General features: G+C 35.5%; 1 protein-coding gene and 1 long non-coding RNA gene across 16 annotated transcripts in view; one reads left to right on the top strand and one right to left on the bottom strand.

Annotated features, from left to right (window-relative positions):
• Positions 1-27,681, top strand: part of TRDN (triadin) — a 244,997-nt gene that overhangs the window by 96,835 nt on the left and 120,481 nt on the right. For all 12 annotated transcript variants that reach the window (XM_074896244.1, XM_074896239.1, XM_074896247.1 and 9 more), the window contains one exon: positions 16,567-16,638. In XM_074896244.1, the coding sequence (XP_074752345.1) occupies positions 16,567-16,638 (72 nt within the window). The remainder of the gene's footprint in view (positions 1-16,566; positions 16,639-27,681) is intronic.
• On the bottom strand, positions 97-23,927 carry LOC141956146 (uncharacterized). Of its 4 annotated transcripts, none has more exons than XR_012632840.1 (5): positions 23,792-23,927; positions 17,341-17,405; positions 12,526-12,684; positions 6,331-6,413; positions 97-3,835 (listed from the first exon to the last, which is right to left on the bottom strand). It is a non-coding gene; the product is annotated as an uncharacterized LOC141956146 (long non-coding RNA). The 4 variants fall into 4 exon arrangements; XR_012632842.1 differs by having other exon boundaries at positions 6,331-6,410; XR_012632843.1 differs by lacking the exon at positions 23,792-23,927 and adding an exon at positions 21,690-21,981.

Here is a 27,681-nt window from a genome sequence, read left to right as displayed (position 1 = left end):
TCCAATTAGCTTCAAAATCTGCTATATTTTATCCTTTTATCAGTTTATGTATTTCATTGTGAATTACACTGTCCAAACAAAGAGATCTGAGCGCAATTCAGCTAAGGAATTTAATTACAGTCATCCTGACATTTCTATACTTTCAAAACAGGAATCATTGCCATCAATCCCAATATTGGAATTTGTGATGAAGAAAAACCACATTTTTCTCATAGAAAATTCCTTCACATAAGTATATTGGTTTTTTGCAGTATTGTTTACACCAAATATAAATTTCTGTCTTCTTGACTTTAGAAGAGCAGTGTCCCACTCATTAGATTCCTTAGGCACAATATATGTATTTATAATATCATAACAACAATACCATTCAGTATTTATTTTTTGATAGTATTTTTGGAATTATTTATATTATTCATATTCATATTTGGAAATATTTGTATTATTCATATTCATTACTGGCAACATTGGATTTTTTTAGGTTTATATAAATTTCATGCAAGAAATTATAGCAAAGTGTATTGGGTCTGGCAGTCAAACCATCACACAAAGTATATCATTTAAGGTGACATTTTATAGTGACCAAATAATTAAAACTCAGGTCCTTAGGTTTCACTCATTAGATATACTTTTCAAAATGTATCAATATATTTTGACAGTCACCTGAACTATCTATTGGAGGTCAGTCAAGTTCTTGTGTTGATTTTAAGAAATGAGACTGAAATTTTGTTCATTTACTCAAAGTTTTGTCATGTTACTGCAGTGTTAGCATTAAAAAATGAATAAAATATATATAAACTGTACACAGTGAATTCATAGGAAGTCATAGAAGGGACAATTCTTGCTAAGCTGCTTTGTGAAGCATTAGCTGGTTATTTTGTTTCTCTCGCCAGCATTTGTCCCTGAAACAGATCATTTTCATGCAGATCCTCCTGTAAATAGCAATAATTATATCCATATCAATTAACTTCCAAGGCTTCTATTTTACTTTTTATAGAAGAAAAGTATTTGATATTCTCAACCCTTTACAATAGATATCAGTGGAGTTTTAGCCATAAACTCAGACAGGTTTTGCTAAACCAGAGGCCCATCTCATGAATATCATGACTGCAACAGTGACCTACCCTGGATTCTAGAGGCGTTTATAGATAGCCCTTTTGAACTCTACTGAATACAGTATAAAAAATTGCTTCCTGATTTTATCAGATGAAGTATGGAACTTGAGAATAGTTTTTTCTTTCTGTCTAACATGCATGTGATAAGTGACACTCTCTCAGGGGGACTGCCGAACCACCTTTCCTCCAAAGGCTAGATTTTCTGATCTTATTTATCCTTGGACTAAAGTTTCTCAGCCAAGTATGGGCAGTACTGTCCCAGCATTAACAAATCACTCAGTCCAAATTGTTTTGTACTCCTTTTGGATGCTTGTAAATGAAGAATTAATATACACTTCTTCCGGGGTTGATTTTCCAAGTTTTACTTCTAAAACTTTAAAGAGGAAAGCTTGTTTTTTAGGACATGCTGAGACACATTGGTTCTGACTGGAACCTCTATTCTGGCACTGTTATTTCTGACTGTCATTGGTATTTCTGAGGTCCAAAATAGCCTTTCTGATACAGAAGGCCACTGACTTTCTGTCGTCTAGTTTCATGGATATAGTCTATTCCATGTATTTGAGAATTTATTTGATATGTCTGAATTTTGTGCTGGTTAATATTTCTTCTTATCGATATTTTTATATTTATTGGTAGGAGAAAGGGTTTTATTTTAGTAGAAACCTTTAATTTGATTTTCATAACTATTTTTTTGCCCTTAGAGAGTTTGAAATCCTTATCCATGTGGATGGATTTTAGGGACAGTAGTTGGTCATTCTTTTAGTATGTAGCACATGCATCTCTAAGTTAACTGCATCTGCTCTACTTTATTCCCCCTGTGTCATACTCCTGTTTTACCACTCCTCCCCTGCTTTCCCTGCAACGTTTGCCAGCTTGCTTTACATTTACATTTGCTGAACTACTCTGGCAGATCAAGGAGTTGTTCCAATGAAATGCCTTTTTTATTTTGCATCTACCTAAAATGGATTCTTGCGTATCTGTCTTTTTGCATGCCCACCTCAGCATGTGGTTGTGCATGCTGTGTACTGGTGAATGAAGAGTGATAAGGATCTCTTGGGTATTTGGTCGTAACATGGCACCCTTGTTTCCCACAGGCATACTGTATATTTATGGTCAGATTTTGTTTTCATTTTAATCACTTGGAAGTTTATTTTATGTGCATAGTTTTACTGTGCTAAACAACTTGCATTTCACAGCACACTGGACTTACTACTGGATGATATTTACATTTACCTAATTGACAACAAAGACAGTGGTAGAACAGAGGTGATATTACTGTCAATTTAGCCTATCTAAAATCTTTGTGCTGAAGCACCCAATAACCCTATGGAGCTTATACCACTACGTGACTGTTTCCAATAATAACTAGACTGCACAGGAATGCAACCATACTATTTCCTTTCATCAGTTTACCCTCATACATTTACTGTGTATTTCCAAGCCATGCTCTAAAAGCCAAAGTGACATAGACAATTTTATTAATCTTACTGTTGAAAAAATATTTACCTTGGAGAAATTAATCAGGATTTCTGGAACTTTTACATGGCAAGAGTGTATCCTATAGAGTAAAACAGTCATCCCACCTTCTCATTAAAAAATCATTGAATCCTCACCCTTTCAACATATGCTCATGAAAAAAAAAAAAAAATAACAGAGTTAAGAAATTTTGAGCAAATTGTGGTGAGAGTCCATAGGGAACCCGACAGTCTGCCTGGTGCTGGAAAGAAGTAGCAGACTGAATGTCCTTCATGTCTACAATGGTCTTCCAAAGCTTGTCTATTCTTTTATATTGTTAAGAGGTATTCAGTCAAAGGACAGGGATTGTTGTTATTACACAATGCGTCAAGACAATTCCAAGACATTGTCAGTATGATACAAAAATTTAAAAAAAAAAAAAAAATTAAAGAGAGCTTTAAGTGCCTCATTTTAAAAGTAAAAATGCCTGTATTTGCTGTGGGTGGGCTGTAACTCTGGAGTTAAATACATTCCCTCTGCTGTTCAGATAAGAAAATGCTTTGGGCTCTTGAACTATTTTGAAGTGTCACTCCTATTTGATTAAAGACTAGGATGTGTCGTGGATATATCAATGACAGGATATAACTTTTCACGTTAGAACATTACATTTACATGGGGACAACTTTGATACCAGTGTAGTTTCTCTGAGGATAAATTTGATACAGTGCAATAAAAAAAAATCTGTCATAATAAATAAGAAAGTAACATGTTATTTGCTTCTTGTTTGGAAAAATTCAGCATGAAAAACTGAGAACTGAGTTATAGGCTTTCACATTTGAGAGTGAAAACTATAGATTTTTTTTTTTTTTTTTTCTGTGGAGAGATGCTTTCTGATGCTATCTACTTAATAGCCCTCTCCCCTACAGTACAAAACAAGCAAACCAGAAATTTTTTTCAGTGAAATACTAGAGGGAGAGTTTGGGAGCTGTGAAACTTTTCCAGTTTTACTTTTTAAACAGAAATGTACTGAAGAACTAACGCCTTCTCCCTCTGATGGTAGTACTGTACCCCAAAATTTTCAGAGACTCATATGGATTCATCTTCAGAGTTGACAGTTAACTGTCCATCAGTTTATAAAAAAGTTGTTCATATGATGAAAAACTTGTCGACGCATTTTTTTCTGTTGATGACATAAATGGAGACGATTGAATGACAGAAGCTTTTATTCCTCTAGTAATCTCCTGGGAGAATTCTGAATACTTTTCAGTCTGAAAGGAAAGAAGTAATGAAGAGCAATTTTAAATATATGTATGAGAAACTGAAAATTAAGTTTTAATTATTGAAAATTTTTTGACTAATTTATTAATGTGCAATTCTTGCAATAGTTTTAGCTGTCATTTGGAGTCTAAATATCGCTTCTTTACATTCCTATTCAGTTATGTAAAACTATGAGAAGACATCTACTGAAGTCATTTTAATGAGGTTCTTGTCCATGACTCCCCTCTCACCCCAAAAGCTGCGTCTATTTGGTCAAACTCTGAAAGGACATTGATCTCTTAATGGGGACGTTATCAGCACACAATCCTGACACCATCCCACAGAGGCAAAACAGCTATCCATTATTCCCTGTTTATATCATCCCAGTGTGAATCAGAGCCAGATGCTGGCACACAAAGCTGCATCTGTCAAGTCTTATGGCACTTTATTGTAACTTTGCCAAAAAAATTTCAAACGACTTTCACTAGCTCAGAAGGAGCTACCCAGGGAATGCATGGTATTCTGCTTCTGTACAGAGGAACGGATCTCTTTCTTTGATAGTTCACTGCAGGCCACTCTGAGGAGTCAGACTATGTGATACAAAAGAAAGTCAAACCCTTTTCTGGTGTAAATAAGTCTAAATCCTTGATTTAGTAGAAATAAACCAATCTAATCTGTGAAGGCACGGAAACTAGATTTAAAAAGGTATTATCATCATATTATTATTATAGTTTATAACTATTATTTCATATTATAACTATTTTACATAGTTCATTAATCCAGTTTCAAGGGTCATTTCAAAACATTCATGAACAATGTCTGAAAAAATGTGTTGTGGAAGATCATCAAAAAACTCAACCAGTTTTGTTTTGAGAAGTAAGCTATTTAGAAAGTAAAGGCAAAAGTTAAATGCCAAAACAAATGAGCTAATAATAAGCTGAGTTTCTTATTAAAAAGGTAAAAATAAGGTTAAGCAGTGACCTTGTAAAATAGTTATTGCATTTAATGACTCATTGTCATCATTGATTTCCAGTTAGAATTATTACAACAAATAGTGAGTATTTCAAGTGAGTTAAAAAATGGAAGCATTATAGAGCTACACAACCCTTCTTCAGTGCTCAATATCATTGTCAGAAGTGAATTCAATATGAAAAATATTTGCAGAACATTATTTAAGCCAAAAGTATTTTTATCCATGTTTTTGAGGCATAGTTGGCAAGGAAACAACTCAGAAACCTAAAAACCATAAGTTCCAAATGTCAGCTTATAAGAGCATATGTTTCTTTCATAGAGCTTGGATGACTTCAAGTATGGGGAAAAACACAATTCCTAAAAGAAAGAGCCTCCTTTTCAAGCCTAGATTTATTAGCTTTTAAAAATCAGTATGTTGCAAAAGAACTCACACAATGATTATGTATATTGCAGATTTTGCTGACAGTATTTCTATTTGGAACACACATAGGATTAGTTATTTAAAGGGATGGAACACAACTGTAGATAAAACTGAAATTGCATTATAAGGAATGGTGGTAGAAAAGACTGTCACTGAAGTCAGCTACATCTAGCTCCACCAGTGTTCAGATGGTAGTGTTCAAAACCTGCCATGACAGATTATTCTTCCAGTAAAGATTATTAGTTAAGGGAAAATGTTTCAGCCATTTCCAACACATAGAAAGATATTTTGTGTTGACCATTTAAAATTAATCTCCTTCAGTCCTTCCTTTTCAAATGTTCTAAGTATTCCTAAAGTAGCTAAAAGTGGGACAAGATAAAAATGCCAACCATTTCAGGAAACTAGGAACTTCGCACGATTTGCAAGCAAACATCTGTCTTTGATGAGATATGACAACTCACAGTCTTCTCCTTCACTCAGTTGTGTAAACCCAGGTTATATATTTCTATAATATATATATATTTGCAAAATTATAAGTGAGCTAATTAATAGATTACCTTTAGAATATACTCCTGAAAATGTCTTAGGGAAATCAACCACCATACAATGAGTTTCTTTCAACTTTAATAGAAAGGAAAATAGATGAGATCTATGTAAATGTGCCTTTAAACACCTCCTGATGCTGAATATATTGAAACATCATGAAGAAGGAAAAATGTATACTGAAGGGCTTCCAGTTTTCTTCTGAATTTTTCATTAGCAAGGCAAAACCTATATCTACATCATGTGACTGAGAGAAGTTACTCTTCTCATCCAAACATAGATACTCTGTTGTCTTTTCTGGAAAATTATGAAGCTCAGTTTTAACAACAGAAACAGTACCCAGTCACCATACTGCACAGATAAGAAGAGCGTAGACAGGATCTACAGATGCTTTGAAAAGATACATTCCATCGTGAGGCATTTTCAGCTTAGTGGTAGTTCCTCAACTCTTCTGCTATGAGAATGTGCAATGCAGAATAGCGTTCATCTGTGGCCTAAGCATCATGTGCTCTCCCTGCCTTGCTCACATCTACTTTCTTCTGCATCTAGTTGGCAGGCACTGACAGTTACCTGTGGCAAGTCCATTCCTTTCACCATTCTCTGTTCAGGTGCTTCTTTCTTTTGCCATCCACTTTTTTTTCTGCATGTATCTGCTTTGTCAAAAAAGACATGCAATTTACTGACATATACATAGAATGAGTCAAGACTAATTTATTTTATCTTCATCAAGAAACGGTATTCTTCCCTCTGGTACTTCACTTACCTTCCTCTTGATTCACTTTGTCCTTCAATATACTCACTATTATCTGACAGCATAAACAGCACATAGAGTTCAAAAAGCATTTGATGCCCACACACTAAACCTAAACAATGCTTTTATCTATTTTTCAGTTAAGCTTGACAACAAAATCCTTTCTCTATATGTGATATTCATTTGTATAATTGCTGGGGGTTTGGGGAGCACTGTGTTACTAGGCAGCAGTTACAGTGTGAAAAATCATGCCCAGTTCTTGATTTTAGTCTTGGAATATTTTGGCGGCATGTAGTGTCATCTTTATGTAGAACAGCAAAATGAAGTGTCTGCAATTCATTGTACCTCACTTAGATACCCAAAAGTTAATTGCCAGACTTTAACCTTTAGCTGTGTTTATAGCAAATGGTATAAAATGGAGGCTTCCAGAGGACAATTTCATCCTAAAAAAGATGCCTAAGATAGAGTAATCACCCTTTGAAGGTACCAACTTCTTTCCATTGACTATAAAGGGATCCCTCAGGTGACTTATCTAGTTGTAACTGTCTAAAAGTTAACTCTTAAATGTCTGGTTGAGAAAGAGCTACATACATTCAAGAAATATGCTAAAAAAGTGCAAGCAAGGATTTTGCTCAAATGAACACTTGAAATGCCAAGTTTTCTGTAAGCTTTCAAATGGTATTATCAGGAGCAGCTGTTGACTCAACCAAGAAACCAGCAGTGCCACTCTGAAAAGTATGAATAACAAAAATAGCATAGCGATAGATTTTGGGGAGTGAGAGAAGGGGAAAGAGAAGAAATATAGAGGGAAATATTTTCCTGAATAATTATTGAGGCTGTTCCCTGACCAAATGTGCCAAACAAAAGAAGCCTAAATAATTTCAGCATCAGAACAAAGTTCCAGTCTCTACAGCTTCCACTTTCACAGAATTTAAGCTTTGGAATTTTTTGTTGCAGCATGCTTACAACATTCGATTTAATGGCTTTTTAAAAGAAAATTTCTGTTATATCTTTTTATAGGTGGAATAGAAAGGCGTGGTAAGTTAAGTCAGTTTCCCAAAAACCATACGGTAGGCCTTGAGCACAAGTGTTGGAATTCATGATAGTGAATCCCAGGACTCTGTCCTAAAAATAATCTCTTTATAAGAAAAAGGATCTTCCCTGGGAAAAGAAAGGGAAGAAGAATCAGAAGTTACCAAAATGTGGTTGGCTTAAAGCAATCATTATCTCCAGTATTTTTTTTTTTTTTTTTTTTTTTTTTTTGTTACAGTGTTTCTCATAATTCTTCCTACCTTTTACACAAAACCAGCAGCTATAGTTTAAATTGATTCAGCCTGAAACAGTTCAGGTCTTGTATTCTGTCTTGCTATAGAAACCACAGCTGCTGAGGAATATTCCATCAAACCTAACATCACCATATGTTTTAAAGGGTCTAAATTTTAGCCCCAAATGTCAATATTTATATGTTTGCTATCACTATGTCACAATCTTGTAATTCCCCAAAATATTACAGCCATGACAATTTTAGAAGAAAGAGAAAGATCACTGAGTTTCTTAATTACACAGAGCCTAACCTTCAACGGTATTAGATACTTAACGCCTACCTAATACTTAGCTCTCATTGATTTCAGTGGGAGTGAGAAACAGGAGTTAGTAGCCAACACCTCTGCACTTTCAGGCACCACTCATGATATTTGATCTAATAAAATCTCTCAGTTATTTTTGCCGTAACTTCAAACTGCATTACTGAAATTCTAACTTCAGAAAAATGGTTATAGATTCACTCTCTTAGGTGATTGTCAAATATAGACAAGACAGGTAACATCATCATCATCAACTTCTTGTTTCTCTCATTCAGGCAAAAAGATTCAGAGAAGTGAAAAACTTATTGGCTTGTCATCACAGCTATTTGGATTCAGTTACACTTCCAGAGATTTCTATATTAAACATATTAATCATCAACAAATATCTTTAATTGTGAAAAAATATAGTATCTGTAATTTGATTTTATCAATGCTAGGCTGTTTCTGTTTAGCAAGACCTGGCATATGCACTCTTTCTTGAAGACAACATAAAGTTTTAACATTCTTGAAACAATGTCTAGATAACTTCTCTGACTTTAGCACTGAATGATTCTGAGATGTGGCTGGACTAATGATGGTTGAAATGATGCTATGTACAGATAAACCAAATACAAATAACTCATAGATTACTAAGCAGGGATCCCAGGGCATAGTAAGAGTCTACTACTTTCATCATAACAGCTTATCAGTCCCCTCCATTCTGTTTAATTGTTAGCAGCAAGTATTTAATTGCAGTGTTTTCTTTTCTCTGTTTTAATTATTTTCCTGTGGATATTTCATATTGTGAAAAGTATACATCTATTCCAACTCCTGATATTCATGTTAATTATACTAGGGATCACTGAATATGATACCAATTTATTAAAGGTTATTTGGGGAGAGAGAGGAAGGGTGAATATGTCTTTTCATTTTATTATCTGCTTTTACAGTCCTTTCTCACTCCAGTATGTAGCAATAACTATAATAACCCATCATTTCCACACAATAACCCATCATTTTCACTGTCCTAGGACTTAGTTCTTTGAGATTAGTCTTTCACTATTTCTAAACATAACGTGTAGGATTATTTTTACCTGCTAAATGCCCATGATAAATAATGGGGGGAAGTGGAGACAATTCAATTCCATTTTCAGTTTTTCCTATTCAATTTTCTTTTAATGTCAGGAAAGGCTATGTGACTTCATACTTAATGTAAACTGTTAAAACTTAACTTTTAACTCCTTAATGACTTCCATCTTCTGAACACAAGTTAGAACAGCTTTCACAAGATATGGATTGAGCTAAAGAGGAATTTTACAACCTCAATGTAGTAAAAATCTCTGGAAAAGAATTCTCAACAGATTATATTGTTGTAAATGGATTTAGCTGCACAGATCTGTCTGCAACTAAGATGCATTGCATACATTTCTGTTCAAGAAAAATAACATCAGCTATAGGTTAAAATAGCAAATAAAAACCCCACTCATAGGTCTACTCATGCCTCTCTTTCCTGTCTAATTTGTACACTTGTTATGCACACTTGCATTGTGTTTACAAACCCACAGGAAAAGAAAAATATCAAACAAATTCCCAGCTGTGACTTTAATTGTGTTTTGTGGCTGAGTGAAAATGTGCCAACTAACTGATGTTCACACAACCTCCAGGAATCTGCGCCAATGGAATCTCACACCTGTTCAGTTACCAAATCAACTAGAGCTAGAAAAAGCACAACAATAAATCAATATCTATATGTATGTGTGTATATATGTGAATGCATATGTACACACATGCTTGTGCATGCACAGACATATAGTATATTTTATATAGGTATAAATGTATATAAATATAAGAATGCATCAAAAACAAAGGATGAAATCTTAATGTATTAAAAATAGAAGACTATCAAGTTGCTGCTACTTTTTGCTTGGTGCCTTGAGAAGGGAAATTTAATCCTTCTCCCTACTCCATTCAAAAGAACATTTAGATTATCAGCCAGCATCCATGCTTCCTACACTTTCACTGTTAACCTACTGGTCCTTGCTTTTAGCTTAATCAATGGATGGCCTCCCAAGGCTGTTAGGTTATTTATAATAGGATTGGTTTTGTTGTCTGTGTGTTGACAGAGGAGTGTCTCTCAATAACAGGCTTTACACTTAAATTAGACACTATGCAAAGCAGCAATATTATCTGTGATTATTTTAATCTATTTCAGACTCGAGTAGAACATATAGATTGAGCATTATCCATGTAATCTCTCCTTATGCATCATAATAGTAACTGGCCAATAGCCACTGTAACAGAATATGAATATTTAAAGAATTTTATTGCTACTGGTAATCCCTGCACATACTGTAGCAACATTTTCCTTAGGTAATATCAACCTCATGCAAAGTGAGAGTTTCACTGTATGTTGGACAATTATCCATTTAATAAAGTGCCAGATCCTGAGTGTAATTGAAACACTGAAATATATTTTGTCTACTAGGGTAGACCTCCTTAAAAGCGTCATTTTATTATCTATTAATTCCATTTGCCACTGTTGAAAATTGAGTTCCAAATAAAATCACAGAATCATTCAGGTTGGAAAAGACCCTTGGGATCATCGAGTCCAACCATCAGCCCTACTCTACAAAGTTCTTCCCTACACCATATCCCCCAATATCTCATCCAAACGACCCTTAAACACATCCAGGGATGGTGACTTCACCACCTCCCTGGGCAGCCTATTCCACTCTCTGACCACTTGGTCTGTGAAAATTTTTTTCCTAATGTCCAGTCTAAACCTCCCCTGTTGCAGTTTAAAGCCATTCCCTCTTGTTCTATTGCTAACTACCTGTGAGAAGAGACCAGCACCAACCTCTCTACAATGTCCTTTCAGGTAACTGTAGAGAGTGATGAGGTCTCCCCTCAGCCTTCTCCTCCTCAAACTAAACAGTCCCAGCTCCTTCAATCAATCCTCGTAAGATTCATTCTCCAGGCCCTTCACCAGCTTCATTGCCCTCCTCTGCACTCACTCCAGCACCTGGATATCTCTCTCATACTGAAATGCCCAAAACTGGACACAATACTCCAGGTGTGGCCTCACCAGTGCAGAGTACAGGGGCACTATCACCTCCCTACTTCTGCTGGTCACACTGTTTCTAATAATACAAGCCAGGATGCCATTGGCTTTCTTGGCCACCTGAGCACACTGCTGGCTCATGTTCAGCCACTTGTTTATGAGAACCCCCAGATCCTTCCCTTCCAGACAGCTCTCCAGCCACACCTCCCCAAGCCTGTAGCCATGCAGGGGGTTGTTGTGGCCCAAGTGCAGGACCTGGCACTTGGCGTTGTTGAAGCTCATCCCGTTAACGCTGGCCCACTGATCCAATCTATCCAAGTCTCTCTGCAGAGCCTCCCTATCCTCATGCAGATCGACACTCCCGCTTAACTTGATGTCATCTGCGAACTTACTGATGATACACTCTATGTCCTTATCAAGATCATCAATAAAGATGTTAAATAGAAATGGTCCCAACACCAAGCCCTGAGGAACACCACTTGTGACCGGCCACCAGCTGGATTCAATTCCATTGACCACCACTCTCTGGGACCGTCCATCCAGCCAGTGCTTGATCCAGCAGACCGTTGGCTTATCCAGGCCATGGACAGCCAGATTTTCTATGAGAATTCTATGAGGAACTGTGTCGAATGCTTTTAAAAAATCCAGGTAGAACAATATCCACAGCCTTTCTCTTGTCCAACAGTCGGGTCATTTTGTCATACACAGAGATCAGGTTTGATTTATTAGGTCATTAGGTCAAATAGGTCATAAAGACTCTGTTTAAACTATTTTATTCCATTTTACATAATTTTGTTATCACTTTTAAGACTTGTGGGCTACATCTAGATTAATATATCAAACTCAACTCAACTGTTCTCTGAATGTGATTCTTTCCATCAGTGATCCTCATCCATTACTTCCTCAAGATCAAAATGGGCCAGCTGTATCCTGGTTGATATTGGGAGTGGTACCTGGCCCTTTTTAACTTCTGAACAGAGCCAGTGAATTGTCTGATCTGGCACAGATCAAAACTGACAGAGGCTGTTAAAAAAAATGCTGCAGGATGCGTATGTCTGAATTCCAGAGTCCAGTAACATTCCAGGCACCATTTAATTTACTGTGTACATAAAACCATCATGTCATGATGTGTTCCTTAGAAAGATTGCCTATTTGGGCACCCGTATTTCAATTCATTCTTTCCCCCAAATGAGCATTTACATTGTTCAAAACAGTTACATAATCTTACATCTTGATCCTCATCTCTTCCTTCTTAATGAAAAGCAGTTTACTCATAGTATTTCATACATATGTACTAAGGGGAGAAACCCTCACAATAGTGACAGCCTAATTTCTGAAGAGTAATGACTGATAATAAGAGAGAGGCTCATCTTTAACTTCAAGCAACTTACACATCAAAACTGGAAGCCTGGACAGAATGGTAGGACTCCCATGAAGATTTCAGTCCTCTAAAAGCATATTTGGAAGTCTTATATCATTCTTCTGATCCATGTCTTTTTCTAAGCTTCATGAAACATTTGATTTGTATTTATTTTTCATAGGAAATTACCCTGCAAAGAGAACACTCTATTTCAATTATCACTACTATCATAAGGAAAAGATGTCACATCTGGGCAGAATGAAATTTATCTGAAGACATTTTGTTGTGTTGTTTGAGACACACTTTTGAAACAAAGTGTTGGTGTTGTTGGGTTGTAGGATTCCCAGAAGATAACTGGTATATGGATATAAGGAAGTGCACAGTCATAGGCATGGTGTTTCCACATACTGCTTCCTGTGGTGGCATTTTTCCTCCCCACATCCAGTTGGAATATTCAGACTTCTACAATGCTTTTAGTTGTTTAATAATAACAATAATAATGATAATAATAATAATAATAGTGATTTTATAATAATTTTAGAAGTATTTTCTTTTATCCCATGATCTTTTGATTTAGAAAGATAAATATAGAGGCTTTATCTATGTCAATTAAGGTCACTGCAGATAAATTGAACTGGGCAGACAGGGAAGAAAGAAAATCCACATGATTTGCTGCTATCACAAGAAATCAATTTATCCTCAATGCTAGGACATGACATTTTTGACACATGTAGAAAGGCACTTCCTAGATTGAGAAAAGTAAGGTAATTAAAGTTTGTCTTGTATTACTTATCATGTAATATAAAACCTAAAATATTCATAAACCAAGTCAGAATTAATTTCTTCATGACATAAGTGATTTAATAAACACTGATAACAGAAGTTTCACAGAGCTTGAGGATTGTAGCTTATTTTCAGTGAAGTATTCATGTTACCATCTAGTGTCTTAAACCTTCTTCTCATGTTTGCAGCACATTTTCAGGCAGTGGAGGAAGCTACTCGTGCCTTGACACTTTTTCTCTTGGTGAGCACTTTCCCATGAGCTTAAAGTCAAAACATTTCACTAATTTGGATTCTATTGTCTGTATTTTGCTGTCAGATAGCTGTTTACAATGTCATATGTGAAGGAGGTAGCTGTAGCACAACTGCATGGACAGATTAGTATCAGAGTATGCACATTTTTGTGTTTGCAATCACATCTTTTAGAGCAATCAAACCCTAGTAAAAAAAAAAAAAAAACAAAAAAAAAACCCCAACAAAAAAAAACCCACCACAACACAAACAAAAACAAACAAACAAAACCCCCAAACAAAATCAAGTCAAATGAATTCAGCTTATATCATAGTAGAAAAATAAAGTCTACATTTGAAATGAGAAGCAAATAAATATGCAGACATTAAATTTCAGTGCTCTTTGTGAATGTATTTTTAAAACAGTGAGATGATGTCAAATAATAATAGTGGTAATCTGGATAATGACTTCTCATGATTCATGGACTAATCTGATTGTCCACTGGGATTGTTAAAAACATCCTGCCTTCCTCTCATTTACATCATGGATATGTGTCCAACTGGCTACTGCAGGAGTCAAGATACTAGACACCATTAATCCTAATGGTCTGATCTGCTGAGGTCAGTTCTTCATTTCTATTTATGAGTTCTCTGTACTGCAGAAAACCACTTGTGCTTATAACTTACATAGGAGAGAAAAAGGAAGAGAAAAGAAATTTGACTTAGGATATCCCCTTTAACATATTTCATCAAAAGAATGGATAAAATATTTATTCAGCTACTGTCCTTTGCATTCCCATCAAAGCGAATAGAGAGAATTTAATAACACATGGAAACTTTAAAGAAGCTTTTTATCAGAGTGGATGGAAACCTGCTCAGAACAAACATGCTGGCCTAAGGGAAAGTTTTTGATCTGTGAAGCTTAAGCTTTTGGTGCTTAAAACACTCTCATATTGGATCATGTGGTTGATTTGCATGAAATAAATGATTTGCTTAAAACTTGTAAAAATATAAAATAGAACTTGACAAGTCATTAGCAATAAGTGGTATTGCACTGGCATTATACTAACACTGGTGCAATCATTAGAAAACTGCTTCTACAGCAAAGAACATGAAGATAATGGGGCCAGCCTATACCTTGACCTAGAGGTGTTAGATCATTGCTCCACACAGTAGATACCACACTGCAGTCCAAATTATTGACTCTCCTTCTTCATTACTGATCTACTCAACATTCTGAGCCACTGCCCTTTATCATCTTTCACACAAAGCAATTAGTCCAATTCACAAAATTTATCACTTTTTCCATCTAGGGATACATGATCTAGTTTAGGCAAAAACAATGAAAAAAAAGAACTAAACTTTAGCCTAAGACTTTAATCAAAACTATCAGGAAGAATAAAATTATTTACCTTTTCTCTATTAATTTTTATACTGGTTTTGTTTTCATTCCAAACTAGGAATTCAATTAATGAAGTTCCTGTATGTTGACAGAAGTTATGGATATAACTTTTCTATTCTCGTTGACACCAAATAGTGTTCAGCATCTCATTAGCTCAGTTTGTAATTTCAGGAGGATTTTTTTTTAAGACACAAAGTGTTTAGAAAATCACAGCTAGACATCTGGATTCCTGAAGTTTGCCTACTGTTCATTTTAAGGCTAGAGTCATTCTGTGATGAGACTGGTAAATATCCGCTTGTGATTATTGCCAAGACAAGAAATACACATAAAACCTGAATTTTTACCATTTGTTTCACAGCGCCTTCAATGCACCGATTTTTTCAATGTGTCGACATTTTGTCAGTGGCTCAGGCATGTGGGTCAAGTCTGAGCAACTCCATACATGATATTTTCTACAAATTACTGGATGAACTAAAGTATATGTTTACAAATTATTTGCCCACAATCGTACATATGCTGATGAAATGCAATAACATTAAGAACATGCTACTCGAATCCCACTGCTGTCTTCAAGATGATGTTTTTCTCATGCATTCCCCATGAGTATACACACCTTTGTAAAATGAGAGGGGTAAGTATGATACTGCAGTTCCCAAGGCTCATTAAAATCTTAATTTCTTTTCTGAGTCTATCACCAAGCATGAGGCATGGCTTTGAGTTTCTGATGTGGAGGTGGAGCTGAGATTTAACAGCCTGATTGCATGTGGACTCTGGTGCAGTGAATTTATGCTGATACATGTGACTGAATTGATATTATATTTAACTACTTAATTTTATTTCCCAGGTCACAATAAGTTGTGCTTTCCAAATAACAGTGACATGATAGCTAGTGAGCACAAACATCAGAGAAATAAATGAAAAGGAATTCAGGAGACTGCAAATAGGTGTTATAAACCAGAAAAGAAGCATTAGTAATATAAGAGTGCAATAGATCTGTTTGTGCATCTTCGGGGAAACGAAGCGGAAAATATTTTGGATAAAGCAGGGTATTTGCACACAGGCTAAAACAGGACAGAAAGTCCCAGTTCAGTACTATGAGAGAGTATAGTTAACACTGAGAGAGTAGAGGTGTTTCAGTCAGCAGCTGGAATCAGAACCTCGTCAGTGTTTACCATGCGTGACCTGGTTGGTACAGGCTAATTAAGAATAATCCTTAAGGATGAGAAACATAATAATTTTTACTGGCGTTTCAAGAAGTTCATAATAAGTGGACTTGAGGGAACAACTGAAGATCATTTGTTTGACAGAAGAAAATAAGCTTTTACTGTAGAAGAGGCATCATGAATATGCAACCTTATTATCACAGTATTATTCTTCAGGTTTTTTAGTCTAATGAAGAAAAATAGAACTGTAAGCATTTCAGCATATACTTGAGTCACTTGGACCTCACTGATTTAAAATGTGTCTCTTAAAAATAAATTACTTTATTTGTTGAGAAATACATTTCCTTCCTATGGCGTCTGGAAGATAATAGCTTTCATGCACAGTGCAATATTTTTAACATGAACAATTCTGAAGGGAGCTCAACCTCCCAGTGACTCTGCTCAGCCTGTTAGTGAATACATTTTCTATGCTTCTTAACCTGTATGCTCGTGTGCAGGACATAAGGAAATGGTACCACCTCCTCTTCTTCTAGAACATAGTCCAAGAAAGAAACCATTAGCTATTGAAGGTAAGTTTGGTTTTTTCCTTCTTAATTGGCTTCTACTCATTAACTTAACCCTCTGTTCTAATGGATTTTGTTCATAAATATGACCTATATTGCAAAACTGATCAAACAATTAGGCCTGGGACGTGAATGGCACAACCATATTTGCATGACAAGACCTAAATATTCCTTATAGTAGTGCCACAGATAGCTCAGATGTTTTCCTGAGTGAAACAGACTACAGGATCAAGGCTTAATTTGCAAAATGCTTTGGATGGTATTCAGCCATAAATTGTCATGTAACTTTAAACATAATCAACATTATCCTCTTAATATACTTTGGATTATTCTTTCAGCTATTGTTACTCACTAATATTTCTGTATTATCTTCAATAATGAACATAATATTTCTGGCTCTGCATTTATGAACCCCATCCCTATTGTTAAAATCACTGAAAGAAAAACACCAAAATCAGATCTTACCATCAGAAGATTAAAACATAACCATTGAAACTGAATTATATTGTTTACAGTCTAATCATATCAGCAAAATGGTTAAAATATGCATTTTAATTTTAATATGGACTATGACTGATGACTTAATACTACTACTGCAATATATGGTCTTGGTTTCTACACCATACAGTTTAATAGTACAAAACACGAGTCTTTTCATGTGATTATATAGCAGTATTCATATAATAATTTAGAGTCATTCAGTCTTACCATGGCACTCGATAATGTCTCTCATAGAGGTCTTAATTCTATGTTATCCAGAAAGCAATTGCAATCTAAGGGAAAAACAGATGGGATAGCACCAGAATAAGGAACAAAAGCTGCAATATTTGCTTGCATTTGGAAACTGAAAACGAGAGTTGGGTTTTGGCAGGACCTATAACTAAAAGAAAGAGTTAAATTAATTAGGTATTTCTGTAATGTTATTGTTGTGAATCAGAATGTTTGCATAAAAATTTGCGTGACTTATTATCTCTTTTCCCAAAATCTCTTTTTATCTCATATGAATATTTCTTTATAAACACACTGTTGAAAGAAGTATAAAATTGTGGTTATTGTGACACAATACAGTATATAAATAGATTTGCAGTCCTGCTTATTTTAGGGAAATGTTTGAACCCTGCTTATCAGCAAAAAGAAGTCCCTACAATGTTAAACACTGTTATCCACCAATTAACCATAATGGAAAAAAGACATAATAGAAAAGGACGGCTGCATTTGATGAGCGATAAAGTTGATCTTTAAATATAACTGTTAGACAACATGAACTAGCATCAAATTAACATTAAGTTCTTGATTTTCAAAATCACGAGGAGCATGCAATTACTGCAATTGCACATGGAAATGACTATTTATGACCAGTTACACATTTGTGTGTTTCATTAGCTCATTTATGCATGCAGTTGAGGTAATTGTGAATGTAAATTAGACACCCATTTGGCAAACAAATCGGGGGGCAGATTATCTGCTCAGTATCAAGCAACTAAATTCCCTTTAAGGCTCAAGGCCAGTCACTAGGCTACAATAATGTTCATGAAAGAGTTTTGGAGGAAATGAAGAAGGAAGAATTACTTGAAAAATGCTGCTGTGAAAAGCTGTTATATTATGCTATTGTGTGGTTTCCATATATGAGAAAATATGCCACAGTGCCTTTAGGAACCCTAGACCCTGAAGCTTTATTTCAGCCCTGGGGAAAATAATTAAGTAATTTATGGGAATATTTGGCACAATGTCAGAAAAGAAAAAGAGGAGTAGGCAGAGAAATTTAAATCTCTGAAACAGTTGAAACATCTGTCTGTGACTTCTTAATGCTTAGGTACATCACTAAATACCATTGATCAGGTGTAGGGACAGATTGGAACAAGAGGGTCTTCTTTCATAAATGTAGTTGAAGATAGCATGATAAGTTGTCAGAAAAGGGAATAAGTACAAGCATCTGTTAATTGAGAAATGTACGTGGAAGGGCTGGCCCAGCCTTTGACAGAAGCAACCAGCTCTGAAAAAAAGGTAAAACCATAGGGAGTAACAGAATGGTTGTCACAGAGAAAAATTTTTAAACCAATCTATTTAGAACCTAGGCTTTCCAACTCAGTGATATTCAGACACTAGATACAAAACCATGCAGCTGGTAAAGGCTGAAAAGATTTTATTCTTTTTTCTAGATTGAGATGTTTACTCAACTGCCCTGTTTTGCCACTGCCTTCTTAGGTAATCTTGGACCGTTCTTGATTTCTGATAAAGTGAAAACAGAAGCAGTATATGTGCCAGACGTCTCTAACATTTTTAGATGATTTGATGCTCTCAAATAGAAAGCTTTTCCTGGATAGTATCCAATGCCCGGTAGAGACTATTCTCTGCTGAATTCATGAGATCTTAGAAAACCGGGATATTGTTATTATGTATTAAATCTCAACATTTCTCTCCTTGTCATTGCCATTTTCTCTTCCTTACACCTTCCTTGCACCTGCACAGTAAATCTTTCAGAAAAGGGGAGATTATGTAAAACAATCCCAATTTGTACACTATATTCCAGTAGCATGCAACAAATTGCATTGAAGCATGTGCGTGTGAATTGAATTTTTCAGATATTTCCTGTTTGGAAAGCAAAATGCTTTGTACTCATGTTCTCCTGTTTCGTGATTGTCTGACTCTTTTCAAAAAGCACTGCTACGTTAAGATCTTACACTCAAAGTTCAGTGAAGAGTTTGAAGTCTCAGGTCACCAACAGAAGAGAATAACAAAACAAAAGAACCTGTAACAATAAACAAGAGAAAGAGAGAAAGGGAGGTTGTGAAGATAAAGATATTGATGCATAACTTCTACTTGTGTTCCAAGCTTGGAAACCTTGTTTGGCAAACCATGAAGTAAAATAACTAATTTTAAATTCTTTATCTTATCTTCTTCTGGAGTTTTCACAAGGACTTGGAAGCAGTGCTCTCAGCTGGGCTGACACTCTGATGCTGCCATCTAGGGAGGAGACTGCTGCTGGCTGTAATTTGAACAGATCTGTTCTCCATGGCTGTCTGAACTTTGACTTTAATATGCTTGTTCCTTGACTGTAGTCTTCTCCACCTCTTTTAATTCTAGCTTTCTTGTATTTTGTTATCCAATGACATCCTAGAACTTCTCTGCAGTATACACTGATTCTCCGTGAGTCTTTTATGCTCAGCTCATGTAGCTTCTTCCATTTTCCCATTCACCTGAGAATGACTCTCCTTTCTGATAGTCCTCCTATGTTACGCTCTCTGATGTGGCAGGGCCATTTCTCAGGAAGATGTTGCATTTAGACAAGAAGTCTCAAAAGTAAGCTCAGAGGCTTAGTTAGTTATTAGTAAGGCTACATATTATTGTTCTAGAATAGCATGTCTTTTCTTTCTTACAAGATCACAGCACCTTTTTAAGAAGCCTGTATCAAAATCCTTCTCTCAGTGGAAGGCATCTTAATGCATATTACATATGATCTCAAGCAGACAGTATGCTTTGTACCACTTTGAAGAGCATTGTAGCACAAAAATTTTGAATAGCATTGTATCTGAGTGTGATTTTCCAGGTTATATTTTCCTAGAAATCTGATCTTACATCTTTAAGTGGGAGACCATTTATCATGCAGGACAAATCCAGCATAAAATCCAGTCACGAGCATAACCATTCTGATCTGTTACTGGATTGTGATGGACTCTGAAATATCCCCTGCCTTTGACTGAAGCATACTGGCAGTTCTTTGCCATCTTGCTGGTATTTGTGATATTAAATGAGGTAAAAAGAAAAATTTAAAATCTCTGTAATGTCTTTGGTGGATCTCTTAGGAAATAAAAGTATTTTCTCTAGATGACTGTTTGAATCCTCTAATTACAGATTTTGCAGAATGCAATAAAGTTGCTGTGAAATGTTTAACTTCCTCCAAAACTCCTGAGGAGACTAAATTGGCATTGAAATAGAAATCTACATCTATCTTTGTTGCTATATAGAATGTACACTATCTGACTATCTGAAGAAGAATTTCTATTCGGTACCTCAGTTCATGAATATAACATTAGGGGATATAACCAAGAGTATCTAAATTACTAAAGTCAGTACCAATTTTGACAAAGCTCCCTTGATGTATAGAAGGGTATACTCTACACAAATCAATCCGCCTCTGTACATTCTGTCAATGGCCTTCTCTTCTGTACACAGATTGTTCTACAAAAAACTTTTTTTCTTTTCTACTATAAAATCAATCACCCTTAAAAAAATCCTTCTAGTGAAATCCTATTTCAAGATACAACAGAAATCTTTCAAAAATACATACTTTTGAAGTTTTCTCCAAATTTGGAACATTTTTAATAATACTGACATGATTTGTGGATAAAAAATCATTTTCTGATAAATTTTAATCCAGGGCAGAATAAAAAGAAATAAGAAAAATGTTTCTGCCAGAAATATCGTAACACAATGATCTAGGTTTTATTCTAGTGTATTAGAAGAAATAGTTTAGGTATCTTTAATGAGGTACTGTATATTCAGCATAAAAACAAGGTTTTCGAGAAATATGGGCCCTGGATCTCCATGAGTGTGTACTGAAGAGAGCAAAACCTTTGAAATAATATGCACAAGGTTTCAAAGTGAGTTATTTAATGATTTAGATTAGACATTTAAGCAGTAAACTCTAGTGATTTAGCTATGATGAAAAAAGCCTAAATCCACTGTTTCAGAAAGCTCTTGACATTTGCTAGTACAGAGACTCTTCTGTACTGCTTTTATTCTAGCATAAGACAGAAAAAAATAAACAGACTTTGGGAAAAAAGCTTACCAGAATGCAGGAAACTCATGTACAAAGATATGTATATTGTGATTAGACATATTACTACGTTTTCTCATTATTATTATTAATAATAATAACAATTCAATTTACAATATTAAATTATGCATTTAAAAATAGATGTTCACCAAAATCTACCCAATAAAACAAAACCAAATAACTCAGATTATTTTAACTTTTTAAATATTTTTTTTTTTTACTGTGACAGAAAAGCAGTAATCTTTTGCACATGTTGTACCTGCAAATGGAAATTACTTACTTGTATTAAGATTCTCTGGGCTTTCAAATGCACAAATTCCATGTTTCTTTGAAAAGAAAAGGGAAATCCTTGAAGAAGGGGTCCTGCATAGCCTGGCCATCCTGTTTTCCTAAATCTCAGACATTCTTGCTCCAAAGCATGCCTCATAAAAAGCATCATCAAAACCTTTCCCAGCACTGGTAGTAACATAAATGGTGCTGCTGTTGATTCATGTTGCTTAATACAAATGTCAGTCACAAGAAGGGAAAAGGCTAACTCTGATGCTTTAACTGTGTTGGTTTAGCTCTTGCTGGGGAAGGTCATACCATAAGAAATCAGTGTTCCCCTGGGAACTTAATTCTTCATCATAATCACATTTGCATTATATTTGCCATTGACCATTGTCCAATGGAGTTTCTAGTGCTGGTCTTGTCATGGAATTTGGCATGCCCTCTGTTTTTTCCCTTGGCATGCATACTCTGGCTTCATTACACCAGTATTTGTACTCCTTTGCTCCCCACTGTGTTGTTTAGTAAGGGCAACATATGGCCCCATGCTATTAACAAACAGTTTTGGTGCTTAATTCAAAAGAACCATGAAAAAGGAGCCTATAATCACTACAGGAAGAAATGAGGAACACTTATGTGGGTCACATGAAAGCACTAGAAATTTCAAGCATTATATTGCTATTACATACTTTCTGTAGACCTCAAAAATATCTCCATAAGCAATCTTCAAAGCTGCCAAATAGCGTTTCAGATTGGGATTTGAAAACAGTGAAGTAGTTTCAAAAAGCAAAATCAGACTGGAGAGATTGCCTAGGACTTCAGGGTGTGCTATATCTCCAGTGACCTGTATGCCCCATCAGTCTTTCATTTGCTCAATATGAGAACAAATTGTATTGCATTACTCTGCTGAAATGAAATGGTGCAGTTTAAACATAGCTTTGCAAAAAATGCACTTATTTTTGGCCTAAGCACTCACCTGTAAATTAGAGACAATATGTGAGTGTGTGTGTTTGTGTGTGTGCACAAATGTATATGTGTTTGTGTGTGAAAAGAAACATTTCTAAGAACGTTAATATTAATTAGGTTTATTTGATCTTTCTTGACTTTTCAGTAGTTTGGCTGAGGCAAGACAGAATTATTTCTCATGGAGAAAATAACTCGACTAACACAGATACTCTTACCCCAGAAATTGTTTTTTTTCCAAGGGAGAGCAGCGGTCAATTTTCACTTGAAATTCAGATTTAATTCTAAAAGTATGAGCTTCCATGACATACTAAACTAAGCAGAAGTATTTCCTTACATTTTTTTTAATTCCTCAAAAACCTTTGTAACCCTAAAGGGGTCTTATTGTGTGAATGTGTGTGAAATTGTTCAGAATCAAAAGTACAACTGACCAGTCATTCCCAGTTTCCACTCTAAACAACATACAAAGGGAAAAAAATGTCATCAACAACTGAAAGTTAATGAGTTATTTTAATATTTAAAAGGATATCCAGGTCCCACTGAAATCAACAGCAAAACTTACATTGAGTTCGGCAGGGAAAGGATTTTGGTCACCAAACAAAACAAAGAACAACCATAATCTTGTCAAAATTAATAAGTAAATAGAATTTTTAAATTTCAATTTGGAGGGGTTTTGAATGGTCTTTTAAAATTATGCTGGTGACATCTTAAGTTGTACAGAGATACTTGCAGAAAGATGAAATTAAGCTCTACCTGGAATGAAGTTATTGCATTCAGTCTGCATTATAGTTTCTCGGGAAAAGCTAAATTAATGTTTGTTTTGTTCTATTTTGTATGTAAGTAAGTATACATGTATCTCTGCTGCTCCTCATTTCTGCCAGGACCAGAATCAGTAGGCAAGAAAAGCTGTTAAGAGTATTTCACAAAGCCAGACATCCAAAGTCTCTCACAAGAGCTTTCCTCCTGAGATTTCCTGACAACAGGGTTTTAGAAAATGCAGATAAGCCTTGTATAAGTATCTGAACTTTAGAAGGCTTATCTGAACCAAAACATCTCCAGACTTCCGTCATTCAGGCCCACTATTTAGTGTTTGTTATACACATGCATCTCCACAAGAAGGTACCGGTGGCTGTATTTTGCTGCCCTCCTTACCTCACTTTCTCAGAGGGGATGAGATGAGCTGACAATTCCTTCCAGAGTCAATGTTTCCATAAGCACATGGAGCATCTAGAGCAATACAGAGAAGAAACTCTTTAGAGCACTTTCCTCTTCTAGTTCCCTGGAGGCATTCCCATGATACTATGCCCAGTAGCTCACATGCATCCCTAAATTTAGATTCCACTCTGCACTGCCACAGTACCACACTGGTCTTACCAGACCTGTTTTCAAGTGCTGCATTGTTAGCATGTTTCTGTTATCTACCCTCCCCCCATTGTCTAACAATTAGTTGACGTTCCATGAGAATAACACAAAGACATGTCAAAGCTGGTAAAGGCAATTCAAATTGAAACACCTCTTTCTTGGTGTCTGTTGAATCTTACTTGGATTTTCACCAGTGTCCTCAGTCACTCACCCCTTATTCAGAAATAAATAAATAAATCCTTCTCAGACGTTTCTTTGCTCCAGTCACTTCCCAAGAAAACTATTCTATACCGCTTCTTTTTTTTTCCTCCAGGAAAAAAATTTTACCTGAATTTCCCATTCAGTAGCACATCAACTGCTTGAATTCACACTTTTCATGCTCACTGGATTCCTCCTTGTACTACATAAAGCTCCACTTCTGCATAGAGTCTACAGAAAACACCTGACTAAATGCAAAGTCATTGCTTGTCTTGCTGGCTGATTCTGTCATCTTGTACTCTGCTATGTGCATATATCCCTATTTCATTTTTGTAAAGGTATTTCAGGCTTTTGAAGGTGAGGTCTTTCTGTATTCAAATATCTTACAACCTGTACATAAAATGTGGTTCAAGACTAGTGTTCCTGGTGAAAAAATAGCATTAATTCCATTATCAAGAAACAATAACAATAGATTTTTTTTTCAATAGACAATTGCATTTGAATGCCACATTGTAGTCAACCGTGAATCATCGAAAACACCTTGTGTTTCCTTGTGTAACCCACTGTTCACACATATTATGATACCTCTTTTTGCATCTGATCCATGGACATTTGTAGTCCTGTTACTGTTCGGAGCTAAAAAAATTAGTACTTTCAATGAGGTTCACATTTCACAGTGCAAAACACCTGCATGAGTTCCTATATAATTGTTTGCTCTGCCTCTTATCTGTGTACATATCTGCAGAAAACCCACTGCATTTACTGCTTCAGAAAGAACAATATTTGTTGATGTTAAATATACACTTAATATTCAATAATCTAAATGTGAGCTACTCAAATTGAGAGGAGATTAATTTATTCAATAAGTAAGATTGCTTTCTTAAATCAGAAATAGCTCTTTCATAATATCCATTTACCAAGTCCATCATTCTTTTACCTAAACTTTTGTGAGTTGTAGCTGTGAGGGACATCAGTGGAGCTAGATGCAGCTGAGATATGAAAGTCCTGTGACATTTTTTTCTCAGATCTGACCAACAAGAGTGCATATCTTGCATTAGGCAGTGCTAGTGGGAAATAGGGGCCACAGTCCCTTAAAACCTCTATGTAATCATCCTCTAGAAAACTCATAATGAGTATAGAAGTCTCTAGGCCTCATAGACACTCTGAATATTGCAACTTGAGAGCTTGATGGAAGAAAATCATGTCAGTGGAATTAATTGGTGGAATGACTTATCAATAAATTCTCTGCAGCTAGGGGTGTAGTCGCCTTGTGCTTTATGTTATTTGCAGTAAAAATTCCTGCTTTCTGTACATCCTCTATACAAAGCTTCACTTCTCAAGTCTCAGCTCATGGCTCTCAAGACATATGGCTCTGAACCTTGGTACGAAACTTGGAGCAGATTTCATGTGGCTTGGCTGGGCTAAATGCAAAAATTCTACAAATTCAAAGGCAGAAATGGTCTCTAATTAAAGAGAATCTTGTCGGTTTTAAGGACCTTGGGCTTACAAATTATTCCTGTGCATCACTTAGCAGTAGAAATATAAGGCAGTCTTATTAACAGCTCCACTAGAACTGAGGTTCACTCAGAAAAAAACTGAAATCACAGAAGTATCAGCAGCACTTCAGTCTCTAGTTACTAAGAGTAAAGGCTAAGGCTAGTGGAAGGAAGACAGTTAGAAGGAAACGTTTTTCTGACAGTAACTGATAGACTAGATATATTTAACTGTTTCATTTGAATGAGGCAGAGTAAGCAAACAATTTAAACCACATTTTAGAAATCAGAAGAGCTGTATATTGTGTGTGGAAATGAAACACTGAAAAGTCATAGGTGGCACAGGAAAGTGGAGCTGCGCAACAGCTTGTGTGTAATCTCAGGCTGAAGAGTCTTCTATTTTGAGGAGGCAGCCACAGTCCCTAACATGAGTCTCTGGAACAACATGTCAGAATGAGAGAGAGAGAGACTCCTGAGAACTCTAGACATAGACAATAACAAGAATACTAAAATATACAAGAAAATGAAGCTCCAAACAAGCTTGTGGAGGATGAGCACTACTCTGATGCTCTGTACCTGCTTAACAAAACTGAGTATCATAAAGCATGCTCACAACACAAAGGCATTTGTAGTTTGAAGTCCAGTATACTCAGAGTTTCAGCAAGAAGAATTAAGCACACAAAATACTGGGCAAAACATTCTGTAAAACACATTCAGGGATTTTCTGCTTCATTTTGTCAACATGATAACAAGGGAAACACATTGAACATATCTGTTTAAAACAAGAAAGAACTGGAACATGTCAAGATGATGCTTAACATTACACACTGTTGTCAGAAAATCAGAAGAAGGATGGTTTGGGGAGACCCTGAGTATTGCTAAATACATTGCCTCCATGATAGGCAAAGTATCTTAATTTATGAGACCACCATGGACAGACTGTGAAATTCTTGCACTCTGTGAAAATAACAATTCTTCTACCAAACATACACATATTTTTATTTTGGTTTAGGAAGCATGCTCTGCAGCATTTCAAATAATTTTTTTCATTAACTGTTTGTATATATTTTTTTCATGCAGAAGAAAAGTCTATTGTGGTAGCTAGAGAACTGAAATTTTCTTCATTTTTCCTTTATCTTCATGCTAATTTATGCAAGTGATAATAGCATATTTGCTTCTTGGATCTGTTGGCTTCAGAAAATATTCCTATACCTTAAATATTTTTCAAATAAATAAAAGATTCTCACTTAAAGGCTTATAGTCCTGTGTTTGTGCTCTTTTGTATGGTAATAAAACTTGGTTTCTTATCCATATTCATAGCAGTAAAACATCACAAAAAGAAAACTGTATTTCCACTAACTACATCAACATCCAAAGCCATGCAGCACAAACTGAAGGCAACACATGTGGCTCTTTGTGGATGAGCAGTTAGAAAAATCATTTAGATTAGCTATTCTTGTACCCTTATATTCTCCCCTATCAAAATGGGAATTAGTTTCCCAAAGGAAAAATAAGACTTATAGCTTCCTCATTTCCTCTACTGAACTCTCAATTTTCTAATTAATAACATTCATGGAATAAGTAATTAAATTGTTGTAGCTTTTTGTAAAAAAAAAAAAAAAAAAAAAAAAAGCAAAAACCAAACCTTATCCTTATTCCTACTGTTGTCCAACTAATAGATAAAAGAGGCAGATGCTTTAAAAAGAACAAGTTATGTTCTTTGTAGATGATGCTTTAACTGTAATTCTCCATGAATAACAGATGTCTTGTAATGACAGTTTCAAAGGTTCTATTCATAAAAAGTGTTATAAAGATATATTATATATGTAGACTTTTCATGGCATGCAGCATTTATTCCCAAGTACCACTTGCAACTTTTGCTGTCATTCAAATTTTATAAAAAAAGCAGAACAGGTACGTGTCTACTTAATCACCACAATAAAGTCAGTTACACCAGGTTAATTGGCATAATTTCTTGAATTAGTACTT

The sequence above is a fragment of the Athene noctua genome, chromosome 1, assembly GCF_965140245.1.
Source record: "Athene noctua chromosome 1, bAthNoc1.hap1.1, whole genome shotgun sequence".
Taxonomy (NCBI): Eukaryota; Metazoa; Chordata; class Aves; order Strigiformes; family Strigidae; genus Athene; species Athene noctua.
The sequence above is the reverse complement of the archived record's forward strand: the minus strand, read 5'-3'. Positions and strand labels throughout refer to the sequence as shown.